This window comes from Lacerta agilis, chromosome Z (genome assembly GCF_009819535.1).
Source record: "Lacerta agilis isolate rLacAgi1 chromosome Z, rLacAgi1.pri, whole genome shotgun sequence".
NCBI lineage: Eukaryota > Metazoa > Chordata > Lepidosauria > Squamata > Lacertidae > Lacerta > Lacerta agilis.
The window spans coordinates 16,557,975-16,582,816 of NC_046331.1; the positions used below are offsets into that span (position 1 = coordinate 16,557,975).

General features: G+C 45.4%; 1 protein-coding gene across 1 annotated transcript; it reads left to right on the forward strand.

The window, feature by feature from the left end:
- Window positions 1-1,592: 1,592 nt before the first annotated feature.
- On the forward strand, window positions 1,593-24,842 carry AGPAT2 (1-acylglycerol-3-phosphate O-acyltransferase 2). The gene is made up of 6 exons (XM_033137667.1): window positions 1,593-2,014; window positions 19,475-19,608; window positions 21,087-21,262; window positions 22,219-22,314; window positions 23,700-23,772; window positions 24,416-24,842. Exons 1-6 carry the CDS (start codon window positions 1,818-1,820, stop codon window positions 24,580-24,582), a joined length of 843 nt encoding a protein of 280 aa, XP_032993558.1. The 5' UTR covers window positions 1,593-1,817; the 3' UTR covers window positions 24,583-24,842.

The window sequence follows — 24,842 nt, forward strand, 5'->3', positions numbered from 1 at the left end:
TCAGATCCTCTTTAAGAAAGACAGTGAAAATACAAGCTCAGAGATGCAGGGTTTCCCCTTTCTGGTCTTGGTGCCGGCAAAGGAGAGGCCTTTTATCTGGTGCAAAGAGCCGGAGAGGATTCTGCGCAAGAGGTGAAGAGAGAGAGAGGATTTAACTAAAATAGCCACACCCTGCTGGTTATCTGGGGCATGCCCTATCAAGAATATCCCCATTGAATCAAGAAGGGGCTGGTGAGCTCCTTTCCAAGAGGGGTGAGTGTCTCATAGAAAAATGAATAGTGAAGATTCAGGACAGATAAAAGAAATGATTTATTCATGTAGCACATTGTTAAACTATGGAACTCAGTGCCACAGGAGGCAGGGACAGCCTAGGTAACTTTAAAAGAGGATTAGAAAAATTCATGGAAGGGCTGTTGATGGCTATTAGCTATGATCACAGTGCTGTCTTCACCTTTGAAGGCAGTAATACTTCTGAATCCCAGTTTCTGAAAGCCACAGGAGGCGCGAGGGTGTTTGTTCCTGAGTCCTGCTTACAGCAGGTTTCCCATGGGGCATCTGGCTGGCCAGTGGGAGAACAGGATGCTGGACCGGGCCCCCTTTGGCTTGATCCAGCAGGTGGTTCTTATGTTCTTATGAGTTACTGAAATATGGGAGCGGTAGGATGGGAGAAGAAAGTGGGTATAGGGTGGACAAAGAAAGGAAAGAGGAGACACCTCCCATCTCTGAACCTTTGGGGAACCACTGCTGCCAGTCAGTGAAGGTAATACTGGGCTGCTGGGCTGACTCATTTTAATACACTTTCCCATGTAGCTCAGTGTTGGAGTATCTTCTTTGTTTGCAGAAAGTACCCTATTCACTCCCTGGAACTTCCAGGTACAGCTGGGATTGTCTCTTAAATCTGAAGCACTGGGAAACCACTACTGCTAGTCAGTGTAGTCACTAGTGAACTAAATGGACCCCAAGGGTCTGACTCAGAAGCATCCAGCTTCCTGTATTCCCGCTTGATTCAAACTTCTTCAGAACTATGAGGACTGGAAACTTTAGGGGAAGGGCCATAGCTCCCATGAGAATGTCCGCTGTCTGAAATTCTGGAGAGCAGCTTCTGCTGTTAGCCAGTGCAGGCGCAGCCAGTCCTGAGATTCAGTTAATTCAAAACCATGAGAACTAGTATCCTAACAAAGGCTCCTCCAGAAGCCCCAGAAAGACACTGCTGCCAGTCTGTGTAGACAATACTGAGCTAGATGGCTCAATAGTTGGACTCAGTGGCAGTGCAAGGCACTTCCTACGTCCCTATTTCTTCCAGGCTTTTCTCTAGAACTATGAGGACTAGCATCTTACTCGAAGCTTCCTGCCTGAAATTCCTGGAGAGCTGCGGCCAGTTCATGTAGACAGTGCTGAGATAGATCGACATGTGCTCCTGTTTAATTCAGCTCTTTCTCCAGAACCGTGAGGACTAGAATCTTTATTTCTTTTCAGGAGAAGGACCTGATAAAAGCTCTGACTCAGCCCTAAAGCAGCTCCCTCTCTTGGAAAGCCAAGCCCGGGCGCCGAAAAGCGAGCAAGGAGGGCGTGTCCGCCGGGTGTGTCCGCCCATTAAGGGACGGGACGGGCCCGGCTGAGCCGCCTGGAGTTGCGTTCCGTCACTGCTGCTGCCGCTGTCACCTTTCCTTCCGCGTCTCCAACGTTTCGCGCTCCACTACGCGGCTCTCCCGGGCTGTGCGCTGCGTGGAATCCCGGCAGCCCCTCTCCACAGGACCCCCCAAAAGGGGAGAGCGAGACTTTTTATTGCGGTCTCCCGGCACCCTTTTGCGCGCAGGATGGAGACCCAAAGCGGGTGGCTCTTTTTCTGGGCGCCGCTTCTGCTGGTGCTGGTGGCACTGGCGCTGGAGCTCAGCCCGCGGGCCAAGTTCAGGGCGAAGATAGGCTTCTACTGCGTCCTCTGCGTGGTTTGCTCCACCTTCACCGCCCCCGTCTGCCTCCTATGGAACCGAGGAAGGACTGTCCACAACATGACGTGAGCTTGGAAGCTTCCCCGCTTCCCCGATCTCCTTTATTTATTTGGGGTGGTTTTTTTTGCATAATAGCTAAGAGTTTGGGCAGTTTAAAAAAATACAGACATGCATCAAGGGGGTTGGACTAGATGATCCTTTGCGCCCTTTCCCATTCTACGATTCTGTGAATCCCTCCCACCGTTTCCTTTCCCGGGTCGGGATTCCTTTCCGACTCAAGGTGTGGAGCTCTGCGCACGCTCGCAAGCTCTCCTCGTGCTTTACTGTACTTTCAGGGATGTTTCACTGGCAGTTTGCAAAGTGTGGCAGCGTTTGGAGGCTCACCTCTGCCAAGGACATGCTCCTTGTTTTTTCCACACACATGCCTTAATTTTTTTAAAAAGCAGTCACTTATATTATGCTTTGCCGCTCTTAAAATATTTGCAAAAATCCACAGAACGCGGCTCTTGCAAAGTCTTTGGAACCCCGTTTTCTCTGCTGCCTTCTAGCAAAACTCTTAATGCAAACTTTCCGTTTGGGTGACTTGTGGAGCGAGCCTTTTCTGAAAGGAGAGTTTTCCTCCTCCGCTCTTCCGGGTTTGCAAGTCCTGCCCCTTCCTGGAGAGTAGAGAGCAAGCTAGGATAGAGAAATCTCGCTTTAAACCCTTTTGCTTTCCATTCTCTTAGAAACCTTGATCCTTCACTTCCTCAAATCTCATGCGCACACACACTTTACAAGAGCCCCAAATCTCACACCGGGGTGGGGGGCGAATTCTCTGAGCATAGAGAAGCGCTTTTCAAACTTTTTCGGCCACCGCCCCCTTGGTTCCATAAACTCATCCCCAGCGCCTGTTACCCTACCTATAAAAAGACATTGTTCAGATTTTTTTTTTTTTGTTGGCATCCATCTGTCTCGAGAGACAGTGGAATGCGCCTCCGGGGGTGAAGTCAAACTGCTGGAGAATCACGGTGCCAATAGCAGACAATAACAGTAAAATTCAAAACAGCAACAGTCAATTGCACATTTACTCAAAATCCAGTTAAAACTGTTTGGCTTAATTAGTCAACAAAACGGAGAACCTGATCCAGTGATAGCAGCTTTTCAAAGTGTAATAGTCATTTACACCTTCAGTGCCACTCTGCCCCCCTCTTGTCTCTTAGCGCCCCCCAGGGAATCAACCTCCCCCCATGTTACTGCCCACTTTGGGAACCACTTGGTCAGGGTGTCTTTTTGCACCTGTACCTCCCCTTGCTATCGCAAAAAAACAACGACCCCAAGAACAAAATACGCAGCTGGCTGCTCAGAAGACTGCCCCCCTCTAGATTTGGGGAAATTGTGTACACCCACCCAGCTATGCCAGTTGTCTCCAGCATTCCTTCCTGACTCCAGTCTAAATTAAACCTGCCCAAAGCATCGATGCGTCATCTGTGTTATGTTTAAAAAGTTCAGACCCTCCAAGTGCCCCTATTTTCCAGGGACGTCCCTGGTTTAGAGAAGCCGTCCTGGTTTCTGATTTGGTCCCGGAATGTCCCACTTTTCCTTAGGATGTCCCTATTTTCATTGGAGAAATGTTGGAGGGTATGGAGTTATCTGACCCCCCCCCCCCAGCCATCTGAAGGCAATCCTGTATAGGGAACTTTTTATGTTTCATGTTTTATTATGTTTCAAATATGTTGGAAGCTGCCCAGAGTGGCTGGTGCAACCCAGTAAGATGTGTGGGGTATAAATAGTAAAATTACCATTCTGGAATGGGACGTCCCTATTTTCATCGGAGAAATGTTGGAGGGCATGAAAGTTGTTTTCTGGCTTGCATATGCACCACATATGTAAAGCATATTTCCACCCACCCACTCACCCCCCCCCCAAGAATCCTGGGTAGTATAGTTTAAGGGTGTTGGAAACTGAAGTCTTGTGAAGTATAGTTCCCACGATTCTTGGGGGGGGGGGTTGTTTTTAAATGTACAGTATAGCGTGAATTCAGCCTTTTAAAAAGTGGTGTGAGTTTGGACTAGATTCTTATTATTCATTCTCTCTCTCTCTCTCTCTCTCTCCTCTTAAAAAAAGAAGACTGAGATCTCATTTTTCTTCCCTTATTAGTTTAGCATAATCTAATGAAACATTAATGAAATTGCCAGCGTCTAGTTTGCAGGCACTTTCTTTTAAAAAAAATAAATCAGCATGGCACCCAACGTCTTCAGATGTGTTTTATCCAACAATATCTCCTTAGAGTAGACACACTGGAATTAAAGGGCTTGACTGATTTGGGTCCATTAGTGTCAGTGGGCCTATTATTTAATGTGTTTATATTTATACCTGCTTCCTCCCAAGCTGGTATGCAAGGCAGCTCATAGCATTCAAAAGCAACATTATAAAATACAAAGTAATTATACAATAATTATAATACATCAAAGTTGGACCACAACCCCATTGCTTTTCTATCTCCTCCACCCACTTTAGTTTTGGAAGCCAGCTTGTGCTACACAGAACGGGGGCCGCAGTTCCTGCTTCCATGAACTTGATTTCTTTCTCTGCAAGAGACCCATGATATATTTTCCCCTAATTAAATGATGTTGTCTAGTGGCTGGCCTAAGGGAGCTACAGCAAAGATAATGAGCTGCTATTTTGAATCAACTCTAATTACAGCACTCTTGCTGTGTGTGGTTTGCAGAATCAGACCCTGCCTGGCAGGTGGCAAGTCACAGTCTGGATTTCCACAGCATTTTTTTTAAACACATGCTAGTATCCATACTGCTGAATAACCAACCTGCAAAAATATTGTGGCAATTTAAATGTTGCCATTATTTTTGCATGAAATAAACAGGCCTGCATTTCTGTTTCTGAGCGAGAGAGAGAGAGTTGGGTGGGTGCAATAGTGTGAATTGAGGTGTCTTTGTCTGGCTGCACATACTGACTTCTAAGCAAGCAGAGATCAGCATTCCAGACCCACCCAATTTTTACTTCTTTATATGCTTCAGGGCATCTAGGCCTGTCAAAAGGGGTGAGAAGAAGATAACCTCTCTTTGTGGACCTTCGCTTCCTTGGGTGATTAAGGGACACAACTTGAATTATTTCAAGCATCTAGCCCTCATGGTTACTGAGAGAATCTTAAAATTCATGCAACAGCCTTTTAATTATTATTATTTTAAAGCCCCAATTAACTTGCATTTCAACTGGTTTTGATGTTGGCTTTATTGGGACATTTCAGGATTTAATGTGTAGAAGTTCGGAGGTTGGGCATTGGAGCAAAGTCACTCCTGTCAGTCACGTGTCATGAAGTGATTGCTAATTGTTCTGCTGGTGTGTCTGCAGAAAATGTGTGTGTGCATTCCCTTTATTGCAATTGGACATGGCTGTCCTCCAAACCGGGGCGTTCATGTGTACCAAAGTGTTTTTATGCAATAGACAAACATATTCCTCCTGTAAACAGTGTAGGAGAAATATAGCACAGTGGTACCTTGGTTCTCAAACTTAATCTGTTCCGGAAGTCCGTTCCAAAACCAAAGCGTTCCAAAACCAAGGCGCACTTTCCCATAGAAAGTAATGCAAAATGGATTAATCCGTTCCAAACTTTTAAAAACAACCCCTAAAACAGCAATTTAACATGAATTTTACTATCTAATGAGACCATTGATCCATAAAATGAAAGCAATAATCAACGTACTGTACTGTAAAATAAATAAGATAGTATTGTAGATGATAAAAATTAAAAGTAAAAAAATTTCTTACTTGTACTGATGATAGTCATTGTTTGGATGGGGGTCTTTTATCCATTTCCGCAGTCACACAATCAATCAGTAGCTGAACTGGGTTCCACACAGTCACAAAAGCAAATTAACCGAAAAAGCCTCAAAAACAAAAACGTAAAATAAATAGCAAAAACAAAAGCACCAAACTTAATCCATTCCAGAAGTCCGCTTGACTTCCGAAATGTCAAAAACCAAGGCGCAGCTTCTGATTGGTGCAGGCACCCCTGAAACAATAGCCAACAGCCACTTCGGATATTCAGCATCAGAAAAATAATTGAAAAACACACACTTCCAGGTTTTCATCGTTTGGGAACCAAGGCGTTTGAGAACCAAGGTACCGCTGTATTAAATAAAATACCTCTTTATTTAAAGTTTCTTTAAACACTTTTACTGAAATGCCCTACATGAGAACATGGGTGTAGTCTGGATTTTTGTTGAAGGGGCAGGCCTTTTGTTTTCTGGGGGGCAGAGCCTCGGTGAGCTATGTATTTTTATTTATTTTGGAGGGGCAGCTGCCCCTCCCTGCCCCCGGGCTGCACTCATGGGTGGGGAAACTGAGCTGGTGTGAAAGGGAACCTCAGTTCCATGGTCTCTACTTCCACCCCCAACATCTGCCATGCCAACTGTTTTCTCTCATCCAAAATTGTGTGTCCCTTTTCTTGGTAGATACAATACACAGAAATGGCTGCCTTAAGAGTGCAGTGGTACCTCAGGTTACAGACGCTTCAGGTTACAGACGCTTCAGCTTACAGACTCCGCTAACCCAGAAATAGTACCTCAGGTGAAGAACTTTGCTTCAGGATGAGAACAGAAATCACATGACGACGGTGTTGCAGCAACAGGAGGCCCCATTAGCTAAAGTGGTACCTCAGGTTAAGAACAGTTTCAGGTTAAGAACGGACCTCCAGAACTAATTAAGTTCTTAACCCGAGGTACCACTGTATTAACTTCAGGGTCTACATTAACTTGAGCTGCACCACCACCAGTTTCGTGGTGTAGGCCTCCCCAGCGTGCTCTGCCGAGCCACCGCCACCACCCCCCCCAAAAAAAAACCTGTGACTACTTTTGTCAGCTGCCAAGATGAAATCTGGTTACTGAATGCAGCCCTTTCTTGCTCAGGGACAGAGCATTCACTTTCCATGCAGAAAGCCCCAAGTCAGTCGTTGAAACCTCCATATATGGCTGGGAAAACATCCCCTGCCTCAAACCCTGGAGAACAGCTGCTGCCAGTCAGTGTAGACAATATGGAGCTAGAATGGACCTGACTCCATAAAAGGCTGTGCTCCTATTTAATTCAGCCCTTTCTTCCAGTCCCAGACTTATCCCTCCTTTCTTGTGTTGCTCCACACCCTGACGGACTGGAATTGTTTGTGTCCCGTGAGGTATTCAGAGGTGTGTGGGCTCCAAACACACCTGTGTGTGTGTGTGTGTGTGTGTGTTTGCGTTGCTGTAATGATGCTTTCATGTCAAAAGCTTTGTTTAAAGGAGGCAAGTTGAGGCAAGAATTTTGTTTAGCAGGAATGCCTGTGGAGAGGCCTGACACTTTGCCACACGGTCACTTATTTGCATGCTTTTCGCAAGGACAACACCTACCACACAAAGCACGAGAGGTGGGGAGCCTTCCTTTCCCCCCCTTCAAATTAAATTTTTATTAGTTTTAACAAAATATAACACACACATAACAGCAACATAAACAAACAAACAATAAAAACAATAATACAAAATAAACACTTAAATCTTAATACAACTATCTTATTTTCTTATCATTGTGGGTTGACTTCCTCACGTCCTCTCTTCCTGTGTTCCTTGAATATCATATTTAGTAATTTCTTTACATTATTAAAATCATCTTTTTGTTTATTAACCTTAACATCTCTTCTTATCTAATATCCTTATCATTTATTCAAACAGTTATAAACCTTAAATCTATCTTCTGAATCTACAGCCTAACATATCTTTCATTTTACATCTAATCTTTAATCTTACAGTGATCTTTTAAATACATTTTGAATTTCTTCCAATCTTCTTCCACCGCTTCTTCCCTTGGGTTACGAAGTTTCCTGGTCAGTTCAGCAAGCTCCATATAGTCCATCATTTTCATCTGCCATTCTTCTATCGTTGGTAACTCCTCTGTCTTCTAGTTCTTAGCTATCAAAATTTTAGCTGCTGTCGTGGCATACATAAAGAAAGTCCTATCACATTTTGGGATTTCTTGATTTACAATACCAAGTAAAGTGGTGCCTCGCAAGACAAAATTAATTGGTTCCGCAAGTCGTTTTGTATTGCAAAAAAATTGTCTTGCGAAGCACGGTTTCCCATAGGAATGCATTGAAATTTAATTCCCATAGGAATGCATTGAAATTTTCATCTTGCAAAGCACGACCATAGAAAAATTCATCTTGCGAGTCACCTAAAAAATCGCAAAACCCTTTCGTCTAGTGAGTTTTTCGTTGCGCGAGGCATTCGTCTTGCGAGGTACCACTGTAAAAAGGCTTCTGGTTTGTTATTAAATGTGTTTTTCAACACCTTCTTCAATTCATTATAAATCCTTTCCTAGAAATCTTTTACCTTTGGGCACGTGCTGAAAATTTTATACCTGTTCTCCACAGTTTTCCCCAGTCCTCCATCATGATGCTGTGCCCCACATCCTTAGCCCAGTCTATCATTGTTGATTTTACCATTTCACTCAAGCAATAAATTGTACATTCTGGATAAATTATTGACCTTTGGCTCTAGCAATTCCATCTCCAACTTAGATTTTTCCAACTGAAAACCAAGTTTCTTATCTGTCTTGAATACTTCATTAATCTGATAGTATTGTAACCAATCAGATATTTTCCCTTTCAACTGCTCGTATGATTTCAATTTAAGATGTTCTCTTTCTTGTTTCAAAATTTCATTGTATTTTGGCCAATGCCCTTCCATGTTCATTCTTTTATGGGATTTGGCTTCTAGAGGTGATAACCATCTGGGTGTTTTTCTTTCTAACAAATCTTTATACCTCATCCAAACCTGAAACAGAGATTTTCTAATAATATGAGATTTAAAACCTTTATGGGCCTTAATATTGTCATACCACAGATATGCATGCCATCCAAATACATTATCATGACCTTCCAAGTCTAAGACATCTGTATTTTCTAACACAAACCAATCTTTCAACCAACAAAAGGCAGCTGCTTCATAGTAAATCCTTAAGTCTGGCAGGGAAAATCCCCCTCTTTCCTTCAGTTCCGTTAATATTTTATATTTAATTCTGGGGGTTTTCCCCTGCCAGATAAATCTCGACAAGTCCTTTTGCCACCTTTCAAAACAGTCCATCTTATCAATAATTGGTAGAGCTTGGAATAAGAACAATATCTTCGGCAATACATTCATCTTTATCACTGAAATTTGGCCTGTGAAAGATAGTTTCAAATTTGTCCAAATTTCTAAATCTCTTTTAATCTCATGCCATATTTTATCATAATAATCTTTGTACAAATTTAATTTTTTTGCAGTCATATTAACACCCAGGTATTTCACTTTCTTGACAAAATTCAGCCCAGTAACATTTTGTAACCTACCAGTATCTTTCTCTTCCAATGACAGATTTTTCACTAACACCTTGGTTTTTGCTTTATTCAGTTTGAAACCTGCTACTTGCCCAAACTCTTGTATAATCTCCAGTGCTTTTACAGCACTGTGCTATGAGTCTTGTAAGGTCAGTACCAGATCGTCAGTGAAGGCTCTTAATTTATACTCTTTTACACCCACCCTTATCCCCTTGACATTTTCATCTTTTCTAATCATATTCAGTAAGACCTCCAGAACTGTTATAAATAACAACAGGGAAATCGGGCATCCTTGTCTTCTTCCTTTTTTGATTCTAATATCCTCTGATACCACATTATTCACTATAATCTTAGTTCTTTGCTCAAAATAAATAGCATTTAGGCCATTCATAAAGTTCAGTCCAACCTCCATTTTAGCAAGATTTTTCTTCATAAAACTCCAAGAAATATCAAAGGCCTTTTCCGCATCTATAAACATCAAAATAGCTCTTGTATTAATTTTCTTATCTAACCTTTCTAATATATCCACCAGATGGGGGAGCCTTCCTTTTGCACATCCCCCGGTGCACATTCCCTTACAGGTAACATTCCAGGGGCCACAGGCCACTTTTAGGTACAGCTGCACACAGGTTGGAGGGTTAGCTATGGTGTTAGTCACGTGCAGAGTAGACCTGTTTAAATTTTTTAAATGTGGCCTGCAGACACCCCATGCCTTTGGAGTACATGGTTTCTTCCCCCAAAGAATATTGGGAAGTGTAGTTTTGCTCCCCAGGGAGCTACAGTTCCCAGTGCCTTTAACAAACTGCAGTGCCTATAACTATTTGGGGAAAGCTGAGTGCTTTTAATTTTTTTATTTCATAAAATCTATACAGCACTTCATGATTTAAGAAAGAAAAACTTCAACACAGTTAACAACAGAGTCAAAACAATAAAATTATGAACAGGATGAATTAACAATAATTTAAGACATTCGAAAAGTTAAAATAGCAATAGACTAAAGCAGATTAAAACTCACATCTGCTTTCTAAACAGCTGCATAGGCTTGTCTACATAAAATTGTTTTTTTGCATGTGCCAAAAAGAATATAGCAAAGGTGCCTGACCAATATCCATAGGCAGGGAGTTCTGGGGGTTAGGTGCTGCTACATAAAAAAAAGAGTTCTGAGAGATGTGGGACAGGGATTATGTGTACACAGCCTAACACTGGCATGTTAAATATGTGCCTCGGGAAAGGTTGAATCAACCGAACACATTCTCCTGACCTGCCCATTTTATGTTGCCCTTAGACAGAAACTGATAGCTCCACTCTTAGGCCACCTTAGCCTGGTAGATGGAGAATGTCAGGTTTCGTTTTTGCTGAATAATTTTACTGGCACCACAACTTTTGAGGTGGCCAAATTTCTTTTTTTGGCCCTTAAACAGCGTAAGGTCAAAATCGATGGTATCGATATGGGTTTTTATGTATAATTTACTTTTAGTGTATGTTCTAGTGTAAACCCCTCTGAGTTGTATCAGGTTTTAAAATTTGTATGGATGATTGTGTTCTGACTGACGGTCGAATAAATTGTTATTGATTGATATGCTGTCAATTGTAAAAGGTTGATAGTATATTAAAAAGGTAAAAAGGTAAATATAGGATAGATCTGCACCCTATATTTCATAGCTGTCAACTTTCCCCCTTTTTTAAGGGAAATTCTCTTATTCCGAATAAGATTCCTCACAAGAAAAGGGAAAAGTTGACAGCTGTGCTATATTTATCTATTTGGACTTCCCTAAATGAATCCTGGAAACTGCAGTTCACCCTTTTCAGAGCATCCTTAACAAACTGCAGCAGGGGCTGTACCTTGGAGCAGCAAACCTTCCCCTAAAAATGAAGATTCTTGTCATGGTTCTGAGTAAAGGGCTAAATTTAATAGGAACTTGCTACTTACATTTAACTTAGGAAGATGCCTTCTACTAAGTCAGACTCTTGATCTACTGTCTACACTGGCTGACAGCAGCTTCACGAGGGGGCTTCTGGCAGGGAGTCTTTTTCCAAGACCTACCTGGAGGAGATGCTGCTGGTTGTTGAACCCAGGACCTTCTGCAAGCAAAGCAAGTGCTCTGCCACTGAGCTGCAGCCCTTCCTCATACATTTGTTGCCCTCCAGGTGTTTTGCACTAAAGCTCCCATCAATCCCAGCCAGCAAGTCAAAGCCTTGAACAATTCAGCTAAACACTTGTTTGCAGAGCTTGCATTAACAGCCTGTCCTAGAGATATTGGCTGGCTTTCCTAATTTGGGGTCCTTCTGACACACAGGAACTCACTCAGATTGTCATGCAGACCCGACAACAAACAACTGGTTGCTCAACCAATCTGTTTCCCCATCCCCCCACCCCTTATTGCCAGCCCTCACTTTCCCCTCTTAGCAGCTCTTTCCTCCCACAGGCCCAGCCAGATGAAGCCTGCAAAAGAAGGAGCAAAAGAAACATCCTAATGTGTGAGCATTAGCCCCAGAAGCCACTTAAAAAGGGATCAAGGATGCAGTGTGGCCCACATGCAGAGGGGCGGTGATCACACTTACTCATCCTCTTAGAGCCTATAAATAGAAATCCTAGAAGCACATTCACCAGGGGTGGCAGAGTTTCTTTATTTGCAGGGCATAGTAAGTTCTGGCATCAGGCAAACCCGAAGGCCTTTAAACAACAAGAGATTTTAAAGTCCTAAATCAGCAACTGGAAACTTCTCAGGCCACATGTGGCCCTTTGCCCATCTCTGTCCAGCCTCCAGTGCTCTTTCCTTGACTACCCCCCTGCCCCCAACTCTCCCCCCATGGGCTCTGCTGCTCCTGGAGTACATGAGCCTGCTTGGAATGTGTCCTTGAGCTGTGACAACACTGCTGGCCTGCCTGAACTGAGACATGTCTATATCTGTATATCTATGTATAGAGCAACCTCTGGGGCTGCAGTTGATGAAACTCTACTCAGAGTAGACCAATGAAATTAGGGAAGGGCCATGGCTCTGTGGAAGAGCCCCTTATCTGCATGCAGAAGGTCTTGGGTTCAATCCTCAGTGTCATCTTCAGGTAGGCCTGGAGAGTTACTGCCAGTCAGTGTAGACAATATGGAGCTGAATGGACCAATGGTCCAATGACTCAATAGAAAGCAGTTTTTTATGTGCCAGGTTTGCACCAGAGGAAAAGACTCCTGTTTGTTATCAACCAGGGTTCCAGAACAGCCTCAGAATGTAACAGTGTGGTTCTGGTTTTGCAGTTCTGGGGTTGCACACTTTTTGTAGCAGCCAGATGCCCGGCCGGATAGCGAGAGGCCAGTGGGCCAGTTTTGGGGATACAGTTTGACATTTTTTTTAAAAAAAAAGTATTAGTAATGTTGTTTGTTATATAACCTTAGTGTACCAAGGGGCTGACCTGACCCAGGAAGGCCACCCTGGCCAGTAGGTCACCTCCAGAAGCAGGTTATCTGGCCTCCTTGGTCATCAAATATCCCTGCCCTGAGATTTATATAAACTGCAAAGGGGGTTAATCTGGCCTTGCCTCAAAGGCTGTGAATAGCTAACTTTGTATTTCAAGAGTCAGGATTGGGTTTGTGTATAAGGCTATGTACACACTGCACATTTAAAGCAATAAAAAACCCCACCCACGCACCCCTTTAAAAAAAATGAACCCTGGGAACTGGAACTCTGTGAAAGGTAAAACAAAGTCCCCAGGGCTCTTTGAGGGAAAGCCATGTGCTTCATATGTTTGGTATGTACACACAACCAATGGAAGGGAGCCCGTTTTGTTGGCTGGTTCTTGTTTTACAATTATCTTGTTAAGTTTATATTGCTCCTTATTCCTTCCTAGGATGGAGCGGCTCCCCTTTGAAGAAAGTTTGCAGCAATGGGGACTTTTTAATTCAAAGAAGGCCTTTCTTTGCACAGCACATAGTTAAACTATGGGACTTAACTTCCACAGGAGGCAGTAACGGCCACCAAGCTTTAAAAAAGGATTACAGTGGTACCTCAGGTTACGAACTTAATTCGTTCTGAAGGTCCGTTCTTAACCCGAAACCGTTCTTAACCTGAGGTACCACTTTAGCTAATGGGGCCTCCCGCTGCTGCTGCGTGGCCGGCGTGCAATTTCTTTTCTCATTCTGAGGTAAAGCTCTTAACCCGAGGTACTACTTCCAGGTTAGCGCAGTTTGTAACCCGAAGTGTTTGTAACCTGAAGCGTTTGTAACCCAAGGTACCACTGTATACAAATTCATAAAGGAGGAGAGGGCTAATGAGGGCTACTGGCCATAATGGCTGTGCTCTGCCTCCATAGGTGGAGGAAGCAATGCTTCTGAATACCACTTCCTGGAAACCACAGGAGGGGAGAGAGATCTTGTTCTTGAATCCTGTTAGCTGGTTTCCCCTTTGGGGTATCAGGTTGATCACTGTAAGAACAGGGCACTGATCTAGCTGGCAGTTTGTAAGATCTTATAAAGTGGTTCAAGGCTGCATATATGGGTTTTCTGCGTCAGCCCTTCCAATTTTATTCTCACAACAACCCTGTGTGGTAGCTTGAGTTGAGAGTGAGAGGGGCTGCCTCAGACTTCATGGCACCTGGGCTTCCCTTTGTGCTGATGTTATGAATAAAGTGTGGCATTTTCATATGGGCCTTTTCTGAGGAATCTTCAAAGTCCTTAGAGGTGCATGACCAAGTTGTGTGGCAGTGCTGGCTATTCCTGTTTTTCAGAGAATACAGTGCCTTGAATCAAGCTTACTGTATGAATTGATGGTTGAGGCCTTGTCGGAATGAGGCCACCCACACAGGCAAGAATAAGGAAACAAACAAACAGGCATTCTACATACCTAGGGACACTTTTGCCTTTTCCTTTTTTTAACTGTTTTATTTGAGGGCGGGGGAATGGATTTGCTGGTGCAGCTGACATCTGTGTCATGAGGGAAATGTTGCAATGCTTTCTGATGGAGCTGTGGTGGTGGTGGAGCTCAGTGTAACATCATGATCCTGTCGTCATTTCAGTCCTGGGTGAGGGTTCGAGATGCTGTAATCAGAGAGTGACTAAAAATCATTACATAAGGAGGTCAGAGGAAGTTGACTGTTAAAGTGCAGTGTGCCTTTTGAAGAAACACTGTTTCCTGTGTGCGAAGTCTGTGTGTGTAAAGTTGTGGGGGGGGGGGGAGGTGGAAGGCAGCAAGTGTGCTCTGGACTCGCCCCTGGCACAAAGAGAGGCTGCCTTAGACTGAGTCAGTCCATCTAATTCAGTGTCACCAACACTGACTGGCAGCAGCACTGGCTTTCCAGGGTTTTAGATTGGAGACATTCCCAGCCCTACCTTGATATTCCCGGAGGGATTGAACCTGGGGCCTTTGCATGCAGAGCAGGTGCTCCATCTCTGAACCATGGTCCTTCCTCCTGGACAGAAGGTTGCCATAGAGCAGGGGTCAGCAAACTTTTTCAGCAGGGGGCCGGTCCACTGTCCCTCAGACCTTGTGGGGGGGGGGGCTGGACTATATTTTGAAGAAGAAAAAATGAACGAATTCCTATGCCCCACAAATAACCCAGAGATGCATTTTAAATAAAAGGACACATTCTACTCATGTAAAAACACACTGATTCCCGGACTGTACGTGGGACAGATTTAGAAGGCGGTTGGTCCGGATCCGGCCCCAGGGCCTTAGTTTGCCTACCTTTGCCATTGATTCTGCAGAGGAGGAGATAGGAATGCCATGGCTTGCAAAACTGCAACAGATTGGCTCTTACTTCAGAACCATGGAGTCTTTCTCCATAGGAAAGGGACCATTGCCAGAGGCAGGGCATCTCCAGCTAGGGCTGGGAGTGAGCCCCCCACCCCTCCCCAGTTTGCTCTTATTCCATGAAAGGCAGCTTCCTAAAAAGAAGAAGAATACCACTTCTGGTAATTCTAATGCTGTTGGGTTGGCTAACAACTGTGAAGCAAGGGCAGAAAATTTAGCAATGCTTTGTTTATTTATTTTCCTCCGGCAACAGAAAAAAAGTTCGTTTCGTAAGGTTGTTATTAGGATTGGATGTCCTCCCATTAGATGAGGGTAGGTACAAACGCCGCAAGCATACCCGTGATTGATCCTGGCAGTCCGTTTTTTCCTTGGCTGTGCTTTTACTGTACAGTATTAGGCTACGTGTGGACATAAGATGAGCCTTGGTGGATCAGGCCTAAGGGGATCTGAGTAGTCCAGGACCCTGGACCCAATAAAATTCCCTGTGCAAATTACTCTAATTTGCACATGAAAATTTCCCAGGAAATTCACATCACCACATTAAGAACATAAGGAGAGCCAGTTGGATCAGGCCAATGGCCCATCGGGCCCAGCATCCTGTCTTTACAGTGGCCAACAAGATGCCCCCAATAGGAAACCTGTAAGCAGTTGGCACAAGGGCACTCTCCCCTCCTGTGGTCTCCAGAAACTGGCATTCGTAAGCATTACTAACTCTAACTGTGTATGCAGAGCATTGACATCAGGGCTAGTAGCCACTGAACACCTCATCTCCATGAATTCATCCAATTCTCTTTTAAAGCCATATAGGTTTGGCAGCCATCAGGGCTTCTTGGTCCTGGCCCATTGATGATGCTGTGGGAGACACCCACCTTGAATGGCAGAAGCCCAGGGAGGTGGCACCCACCTTGCCTCTGTCTCAGTGGAGAAGCGTCACCCTCAACTGGCACAAATTTCTGGAGAGATCTCTTTTAAATATTGTGAGATCTCATGGAGCACTTGAGAATTCGCAAGACTTTGGTGGTATCTTGCAAGATGACATCTTGCAAGACAGATATCAGATGACAGAATCTGGATTCAAGAAATTGGATACATGGGCCCAAACTGACAAGAGCTCCACTTGCTCAGCTGCTTAGAAGCGTGAGGGAAAAGCAGCCAGGCCAGTTTCTGGGGAGGCAGCCTTCTTGCTGATGTCTTGCTGAGTCGATTTGCTGCAGAGCATCCAAAGGAGGAAAGGTGGTTCCAAACCCTAAAGCACCATGTATATTTCATGATTGTTTATTAAGTTTCTGTCCTAGGATACAAGAAAAGTGGTTTCTCTAGCCCAAGATCACCCCCAGTGAGCTCCAGGGCTGAGTTGGGAGGGATTTGAAGCCTGGTCCCTGTCAGGGCCTAGTCCTCATTTAATCCCCACAACAACCCTGTGAGAGAGGAAATTACTGGCCCCCAAGGTCACACCCATGACCTTTGTGACCGAGTGGATGGATTTAAACCCTGGTTTCTCCCAGGGCATAGGGATGCAGATGGCACTGTGGTCTAAACCACTGAGCCTCTTGGGCTTGCCGATCAGAAAGTTGGCGGTTCGAATCCCCGCGACGGGGTGAGCTCCCGTTGCTCGGTCCCAGCTCCAGCCAACCTAGCAGTTCGAAAGCACGCCAAAAAGTTCAAGTACCGGTGGATAAATAGGCACCGCTCTGGCAGGAAGGTAAACGGTGTTTCCATGCACTGCTCTGGTTTTGGTGTTCCATTGCGCCAGAAGCAGCTTAGTGATGCTGGCCACATGACCCAGAAAAAAACTGCCTGCGGACAAACGCCAGCTCCCTCGGTGAAATATACTCGGAGTCGAGTGTGAATTTCATGCTCTTTATTCAGCTCATAGTAGGAGCTGGATTGGGTGGCTCCTGCGGACCAATCAGACTGCTGCAATCTCAATCCTATTGTTCTGGGACCAATCAGACTGCTGCAATCTCAATCCTATTGTTCTGGGACCAGTCAGACTGCTGCAATCTCAATCCTATTGTTCTAGGACCAATCAGCCTGCTGCAGTTGGATCCTATTCAACTCAGTACATAACACTCGGCCTGTAAAGTGAGATGAGCGCTGCAACCCCAGAGTAGTCTGTGACTGAACTTAACTGTCAGGGGTCCTTTACCTTTACCTTTTTTCTCCCAGGGCACCCTAACAACTATACTCCAACACACTACAGAGGCAACAGGCCATTCTGGGCTTTTGAAGCTGGAAGGTTGGGCAAGTTACACATTATCCCAAGAGTGCACACACTGGCTGGGACACTCATCCACCACTCGCCTGCTCTCACCTGAGAGAGGGCAGGGTCCACTCCACAGCTCTCATGTGCCCAGGGAGGAGTTCTCTGGAGAGAAGCCAGCTGCAGAAAGGAAGAGGCTTGGTGCCTCGTGAACCAAACAACTGTACTCCAGCCAGGGTGGCAAAGCACTTCATCGAAACCGCTGGTCAGTGTAGACAACGATACTGACCTAGATGGACCAAGGGTTTGACTCAGTATAAGGCAGCTTCCTAGGGACGTGGGTGGCACTGTGGTCTAAACCACTGAGCCTCTTGGGCTTGCTGATTGGAAGGTTGGTGGTTTGAATCCCCGTGATGGGGTGAGCTCCCGTTGCTCTGTCCCAGCTCCTGCCAACCTAGCAGTTCGAAAGCATGCCAGTGAAAGTAGATAAATAGGTACCGCTGTGGCGGGAAGGTAAATGGCGTTTCCGTGCACTCTGGCACTCGTCACGGTCCTCCGTGTGCCAGAAGCGGTTTAGTCATGCTGGCCACATGACTCGTAAAACTGTCTGAACAAACGCTGGCTCCTTTGGCCTGAAAGCGAGATGAGCGCCGCACCCCTATAGTTGCCTTTGACTGGACTTAACCATCCAGGGGTCCTTTACCTTTACCAAGGCAGCTTCCTATGTTCATCATCATCACCATTATCAATATGTTCCTGTATAATTCAGCCCTTTATTGAGAACTATGGCGACTTGCTTGTTCTTCTTAGGGGAAGGGCTACAGCTCGATGGAAGCACATCTGTTTTGCATCTCCTAGGTTCAATCCCAAAGGCAATTACAATGCAGCAATAATTTGTGTTGTCATGATTCAACATAAATCCAGCTGTTGAGGGGTGTCTGGGGTGTTGGGGAGGGGTTGTACCACTGGTGGGGGACATGCTGTGCTCCTTCCATTGATACTCTGTCCACCTTGGGTCCCCACCCTGCACTCAGCTCTCACCTGTGGCCCTAGAAGCTGTCAGCATGCAACAGCAACTTCAACTGGCCAGCTAAACCAGGTGAGGAACTTCCCCTGCATGTGAGGACAGGCTGCGGTGGACAAGACCAATAGTGGGTGCAATGGTCCAGAAGGTTTGAAGGGAGCCCATCTAGAAGAAGGAAAACTCTGATCTTATACCTTTGCTGCCTTGCGGGACATCTTCTGGAAAAGAAAAGACTAAGCAGTAAACCCTACACAATTCCGGAGTGAAGTCCCTAGGACGGTTGGGTGGTACCTTGTATGCCTCCTTTGGGCAACTCCTGTAGCCAGGGTGGTGCCAAACATATAGCTCTGGCCACTACCAGATGGCTTTAAGAGAGGATTGTGGAGGAGGACAAGACTATCAATGGCTACTTGACATGATGGCTATGCTCTGCTTCTGCTGCTGGAGGCAAGATGCCTCTGGACACCAGTTGCTGGTAATCACAAGCGGAGAGAGTTCCTGCTGTTGCGTTCCTGCTTGTGAGCTTCCCATTGGAGGCATTTTGCTGGCAACTGTGAAAAGACAACATTGGATGAGATGGGCCTTTGGTTCAATCAGCAGGACTCTGCCTGTGGAGGACTACTGAGTTTGCAGACCTTCCATCCCGAGGGGCAGTCTAGCTCAGAATGGCAGCTGCCAGAAGGTACAGGTGGGGGGAGCTGCTGTTGCATTTGTGTCCTGCTTGGTGACTTCCCTTTGCAGCACCTGGTTGGCCACTTTGAGAACAGGACAGTGGACTAGATGGGCCATTGGGGTCACTAAACTTTAAGCTTACTGAGGTCATCTGGTTGACTGTTGCTAGAGCCAGAGAGGTGTGTGATGAGCTGAGCTGGAAGCAGCCTGGAAGCTGGAGACACAGAGACCTGCTTGCTCTGTGCTGGATCCAAATCTGTGGCTAATGGAAAAGCAAGATTTGTTGGGGTCATAATGCTATGAGCCCCTCCATTCTTTGCTCAGGTTGTATATATGTGTAAAAAGAATCACATATCCTGAAGACACCGCAGCATCCCAAAGAAAACCAAACCCAGGGTTAAGCACTTGGAATCCCCGGATTCTCTATTTGGAGATTGGGGTGGCGTTTAACAGTTTTTTCCCCCTCAAGTAGCCAGTCGCTTTACATGTGATTTTATTTATTTAAAACGCTCCCGTTACCTGACCTCTCATTTCCTTTCCTGCCCACAGGATCATCAAAAATGTTGTCCGTAGCTTCAAGTACTTATATGGGCTGAGGTTTGACAAGAAGGGCCTAGAGCACTTTGAGGTCGAGGGGCCCTGCGTCATCGTCTCGAACCATCAAAGCATCTTGGACATGATAGGTGAGAATAGCCAGAAGAAGCTTTCCCCTGACCCAGCACTCAAAACTGGCTCACGTGGTGATGACATTTTTCCAGAGTAGAACAGAAATACAGAATATAAAATGCAACACAATTTGTATAAACATGAACAGCTAAGTGACACAGCAGTAACTATAAAACAACAACCAGTACTCAACCTAGCCCAGAATATAAAATACAGTTCATTGCACAGGCTGCCTGAAACATGGTATTCAGAGCCTTTTTTCAAAGAGTTGTTTGTGGTGATGTTCCAGAGGTTAACAGGCGACGAATAGCAATGAACTACAAAGCTGTGGAGCCACCACTAAAAAGGCGCCCTCTCTCTAGAATCCCCACCAATTTCACTACCCGAAGGCAGAGGGCAAATGACTAGGGCCAACGTTGCCAGTCTTTAATGTGTAGGCAGGTTGAAATGGGTACAAATGGCCTTCCAAATAATTGTTGTCCCAAAGCATTTTGGGCTTTAAAGAATTACACACACAAAAAACCAACCGTGCTTTGAATTGGGCACCTAAGCACACCAACCACCAATACAGTGGAGATGATAAAGGCATTTTGTGCCCCTATCAGAAGTCTGGCGGCTGCCTTCGGAACCATCTGAAGTCTCTGAGCCATCTGTAAGGGCAGCCCCATACAGTGCTCATTATAGAAGTTAAGCCTAGATCTAATTAGAACACAGATGGCTGCAGCTAGGTCCACTGTAAGACATTTTAAAAAATATAAGTTGACTGAATATCTGTTGGCTAATTAAGCACAGATGTCTAAAGATTAAATCAGGGCAGGGAACCCTTTTTAACCTGAGGGCCGCATTCCCTTAGAAACCCATAAAGGGGCAGCATGCTGGTGGGGGGGGGGGAGCCATAGACTAGGACCTGAGTGTTAACCTTTGTCCAGTGAATCCTGCGAAAGTCGGAAGTTTCGACAAAAGGACGCCCTGCACATCTCTCCATCTTCTAAGTTTAGATCCTATCAAAGCATCAACATAGTTTTGAAAGAGGTGCAAGGTTTATCCTGTTTGTTTGTTTGTTTGTTTGTTTGTTACCTGCCCTTCACCCCAAGGCCCCAGGATGGGTTACAAAATTAAAACAGTTTAAAACAATGTACAACCATAAAAATGAAGTGGGTCCTTATGCACGAAGAACCCTCTCTGTTAACCTCAGCACCCAAGAGGGTCTGTAGGGAAGGAGGGGGTCTTTCAGGTATTTGGATCCTGAGTTGTTTTAGGGCTTTGAACAGTAAAGTGAGCACCTTGAATTGGGCCTGGAAATGAACTGGTGATTGGTAACCCGCTCATCAGCCCTGTAAGAGAGGTCTTGCGCCAGCAGAGTCTTCCCAGTCCAAATCTAACACTCCTGCCCTGTGTTGCCACAATGGGGGCTCCCTGATAAGGGAAAGGGAGATGATTCATACTGGAACACAGAGCAGAACTCAGCATCCTGCCTGCTCTCCTATCCCTTCAGGCTTGATGGAGATCCTCCCAGAACGCTGCGTCCAGATCGCAAAGCGGGAGCTCCTCTACTTCGGCACGGTGGGCCTCATCATGTACCTGGGTGGTGTTATCTTCATCAACCGGAAGAGAACCAGCAACGCCAAGTCCGTGATGGCCGGAGTGGGCCAAGCCATGATGAAAGACAATGTGAGTTGCAGGCAGGAGGCAGGTTGCAAATATGTTTGCATGTGTGTACGCACTTGAGAATTGTGCTGTGGCATTTCTCCTCCAGTAGAATATTTTTTTGGTTTTATCCTAAAATGCCACTGATCAACTCAATAAAACCTGCAGAGTATTACCTGTGTACATCAGTCACCTGTGAGAAGGACAGTTATCCTTTATTTCATTGTATTTAAACTGTGGCATCTTGCACTCAAGCGGTGGGTCCCAGGCGGCGTCCTGCAAGCAGCACATGCAACGACACACAGGGTAGTCCTTCTAACTTTATTCTTTGTTTATTCTTCTGTGGATATCCCTCTCCCCCCACCCCCCAAAGAGCTAAAGGTGGCATACATGGTTCTCCCTTCTGCCTCATTTAATCTCCACAATGAGCCTGTGAAGGGAGGCTAGGCTGAGAGGCAGTGACTGGCAGCCAAAGTCACCTCCAGTGAGCTTCACTGCCAAGCAAGGAGTTGGACCCTGGCGTCTCCCAGGTCCTAGCCCACATTTAATCCCCGCAACAGCCCTGTGAGGTAAATTAGACCAAGAGACAGTAACTGGCCCAACATCACACCCACTGAGCTTCATGGCTGAGTGAGGATTTGAACCATGGTCTCCCAGGTGCTAGACTGACACTCTAACCACACTGGCTTTATAGGACATCATCTCAGTAATCCTAACAACAATCCTGTAGGGAGGGCCAGAATTACTTCTTGTCCTCCATCTTGTAGCTGATGGTAGACAGAGGGATCTTACTCTCTTAAGACAAAGTGAAGTGAATTCATAGGAGACGCAAGGTTTGAACCAAAGCTCTGAGAAGCTGAAATCCTTCTAAGCATCATGGCAGACTGGGGATTTGAACCCTGGTCCTTCAGGTCATGATCTAGCACTCTAACCACTAGGACACACTTATGACTTTGAGAGCTGTATGTGTCTTTCCACAGGTCAAGGTGTGGATCTATCCAGAGGGTACCAGGAACGGGAGCGGGGAGTTGCTGCCATTCAAGAAGGGAGCTTTTCATCTTGCCATTCAGACACAGGTGACCAACCGCCCCTGGTTTGCTCATGCCACGCTTGCATAGTGGTTAGAGACCCCGCCCCATCTTTACTCAGCATTTCTTACTTGTTTATGGGGTGGTTACAAGGAAGCAGACACTCATCTTGATTTGCTTGTGTTTAGTATTTACACACCTTCCCATTAATCATTAGTTTACCACACTTTAACTCCCTTTAATTGCATGAAATTTGGAAGGCGGTGGAAGAGTGCCCCTTTGTGGGTGAAGTCAAACTTTTGGAGGGTTACAGTGCCAGCTGTGGCTGTAGAGACCAATGCAGGAGAGACATGTTTTGTTGCAGCTGGGGCAGACGAAGGTGCTTGGTTGTTATGCTGCAGGTGTAGCGTGGCATTTCTTCTTTCTGTGGTCATCCCAGCGGTCATTTCTCCTCTGCTGGTCACTGATATGGATGCACAACTTGTCTGTCTCTAGGCTCTGCTGTCATCTGCATGGGATTCCCACATGGCGGGATTAATGTTGCCAGCCTTCATGCCATGTTAGCAGACATCTTCGTAATGTGGAGTTGGTCTGCCTACAGGCCTGGTGCCTGAAGCCAGCTCCCCAAGAGATCGTGTATTTGGGGATCCCCAAAGACGTGCATGAACCAAATGTTCCTGTACATGCAGTGGAATCACCCCCATGAAATAATGGCAGAGGCCAACCCATTATATGAAGCCCAAAAGAAGGTCCTGAGTGCAGCAGTCCTCCTCTGCCGTTATTCCTCAGCAACAGAGGTAGACTGCCTCTGAGCTTAGAGGCTCCATTTTCAGCTATCATGGCTCCTGCAGTTGGATCAGGCCAATAGCCCATCTAATCCAGTGGCCAACCAGATGGCTACATGGGAAACGCACAAGCAGGAGAAGCAACAACTCATACCTCCATCAGTTTCAAGTGACTGTTATTCAGAAGCATTGCTGCCCCCAACTGTGGAAGTGAAGCATAGCCTTTATGGCTGCTAGTGCCCTTCCATAGCCCTCTCCTCCATTCATTTGTCTAATCCTCTCTTAATGGCATATGTGCTGATGACATTGCTGCCACTTCCATACACTTCCATAGTGTAACTCTGCACTTTGTGAAGAAGGTCTTTCTTTTCTCACTCAGCTTTATTAGATGTTCTGGCGTTCGGAGGGAGTGAGGAATAGCTTTTCTCTATCCACTTTCTCCATGCCAGGCATCATTTTGTAAACTTCTATCATGTTGCATAAGTGTCACATTGCAGAAGATACCCATGCCAAAATCTGTGAACCCAGAGGGGTCCTAGGGCCAAAAGTGGGGTATAAATCCTTTTTTAATATGCATGCAGTAGCAACAATAGCAGATCTCTTTGAGGTCAGTTGCTAACCATCCTCCATGCCTTCTCTTGTCTCCAGGTCCCAGTAATTCCTGTGGTGTATTCCTCCTTCTTATCATTTTACAATTCGGAGAAGAATCTCTTTACGTCAGGTATGGTAGTGGCTGGTCTGCAAACTGTCCTCTTCCCAGACCCTGTGCATTATTTTTAAAAGAATAGGTCTGCCTGGTGGTCTGGGCCCTTGCACAAAATAGCCAATATTCCAAAGCCCTCTCAGGGTTCATTCAGGGGGGTTGCTGTCACTGGAGACTGCCCTATTGGCATTGACCCAGGACAGGGACTTCTTGGTAGTGGTTCCCCATTTTGTGTAATGCCCTCCCTAGCAAGGTGCATCTGTGTCCCTCACTACTGATTTCCAGGAAGAATGTTTAAACATTCCCAGTTATCCAGGCATTTGATGGCATTTTTTAGTGTGGCAGCACCTGCACATTGGAACTCCCTGCCTATTGACATCAGACAGGCACCTTTGCAGTACACTTTTCGGCACCTGCTAAAAACATTTCGATTAGACAAGCTTGCCCAGATGTTTAGAAAGTTGATGCCACTTTTAAGCTGGTTTTAGTGTATTGTTATCTTAACTTTTTGGAAGTCTTAAATTATTGTTTTGTTCTCATCAATAATTTAGTTATTTTATCTTTTTTACAACCTCTTTGTTTTTTGTTTGTTTGTTTTACAGTCAAGCGATGTATAAATTTGACAAAATAAATACATAAATGATTTGTTTACCCTCACCAGGCAGAATCCAGGTTGAAGTCTTGCCCCCCATCCCAACCCAGGGTCTGACTGCCATGGACGTTGACGACCTCACCAACAGATGTTACAGCAGCATGAGGGCAACCTTCCTCAGGCTATCGGGGAGGCCCAGTGAAGTCAACGGAGAGGCACCCAGCCTTGCACAGTGACAACTTTTTGAAGGCCCCAGTGCAAAAGATGCACACCTTTCAAAATGACCTGTTGCCAAAAATGAAACTTTGTGGTGGTTCTTCTTTGCTTAGGATGGAGGGGAAAAGTTTGCAAACTCTTCCTCAAAGTCCTAGGGAAAGGAAGACGCGGAAGGGAACGCCTCTGCGTATGTCTATCATTATCATTCCTATTCTCGTCTTCAGCTTCCCTTCCCCAGACCAGCCACCACCAACACACAGATTAAACTCTCCAACTTGTT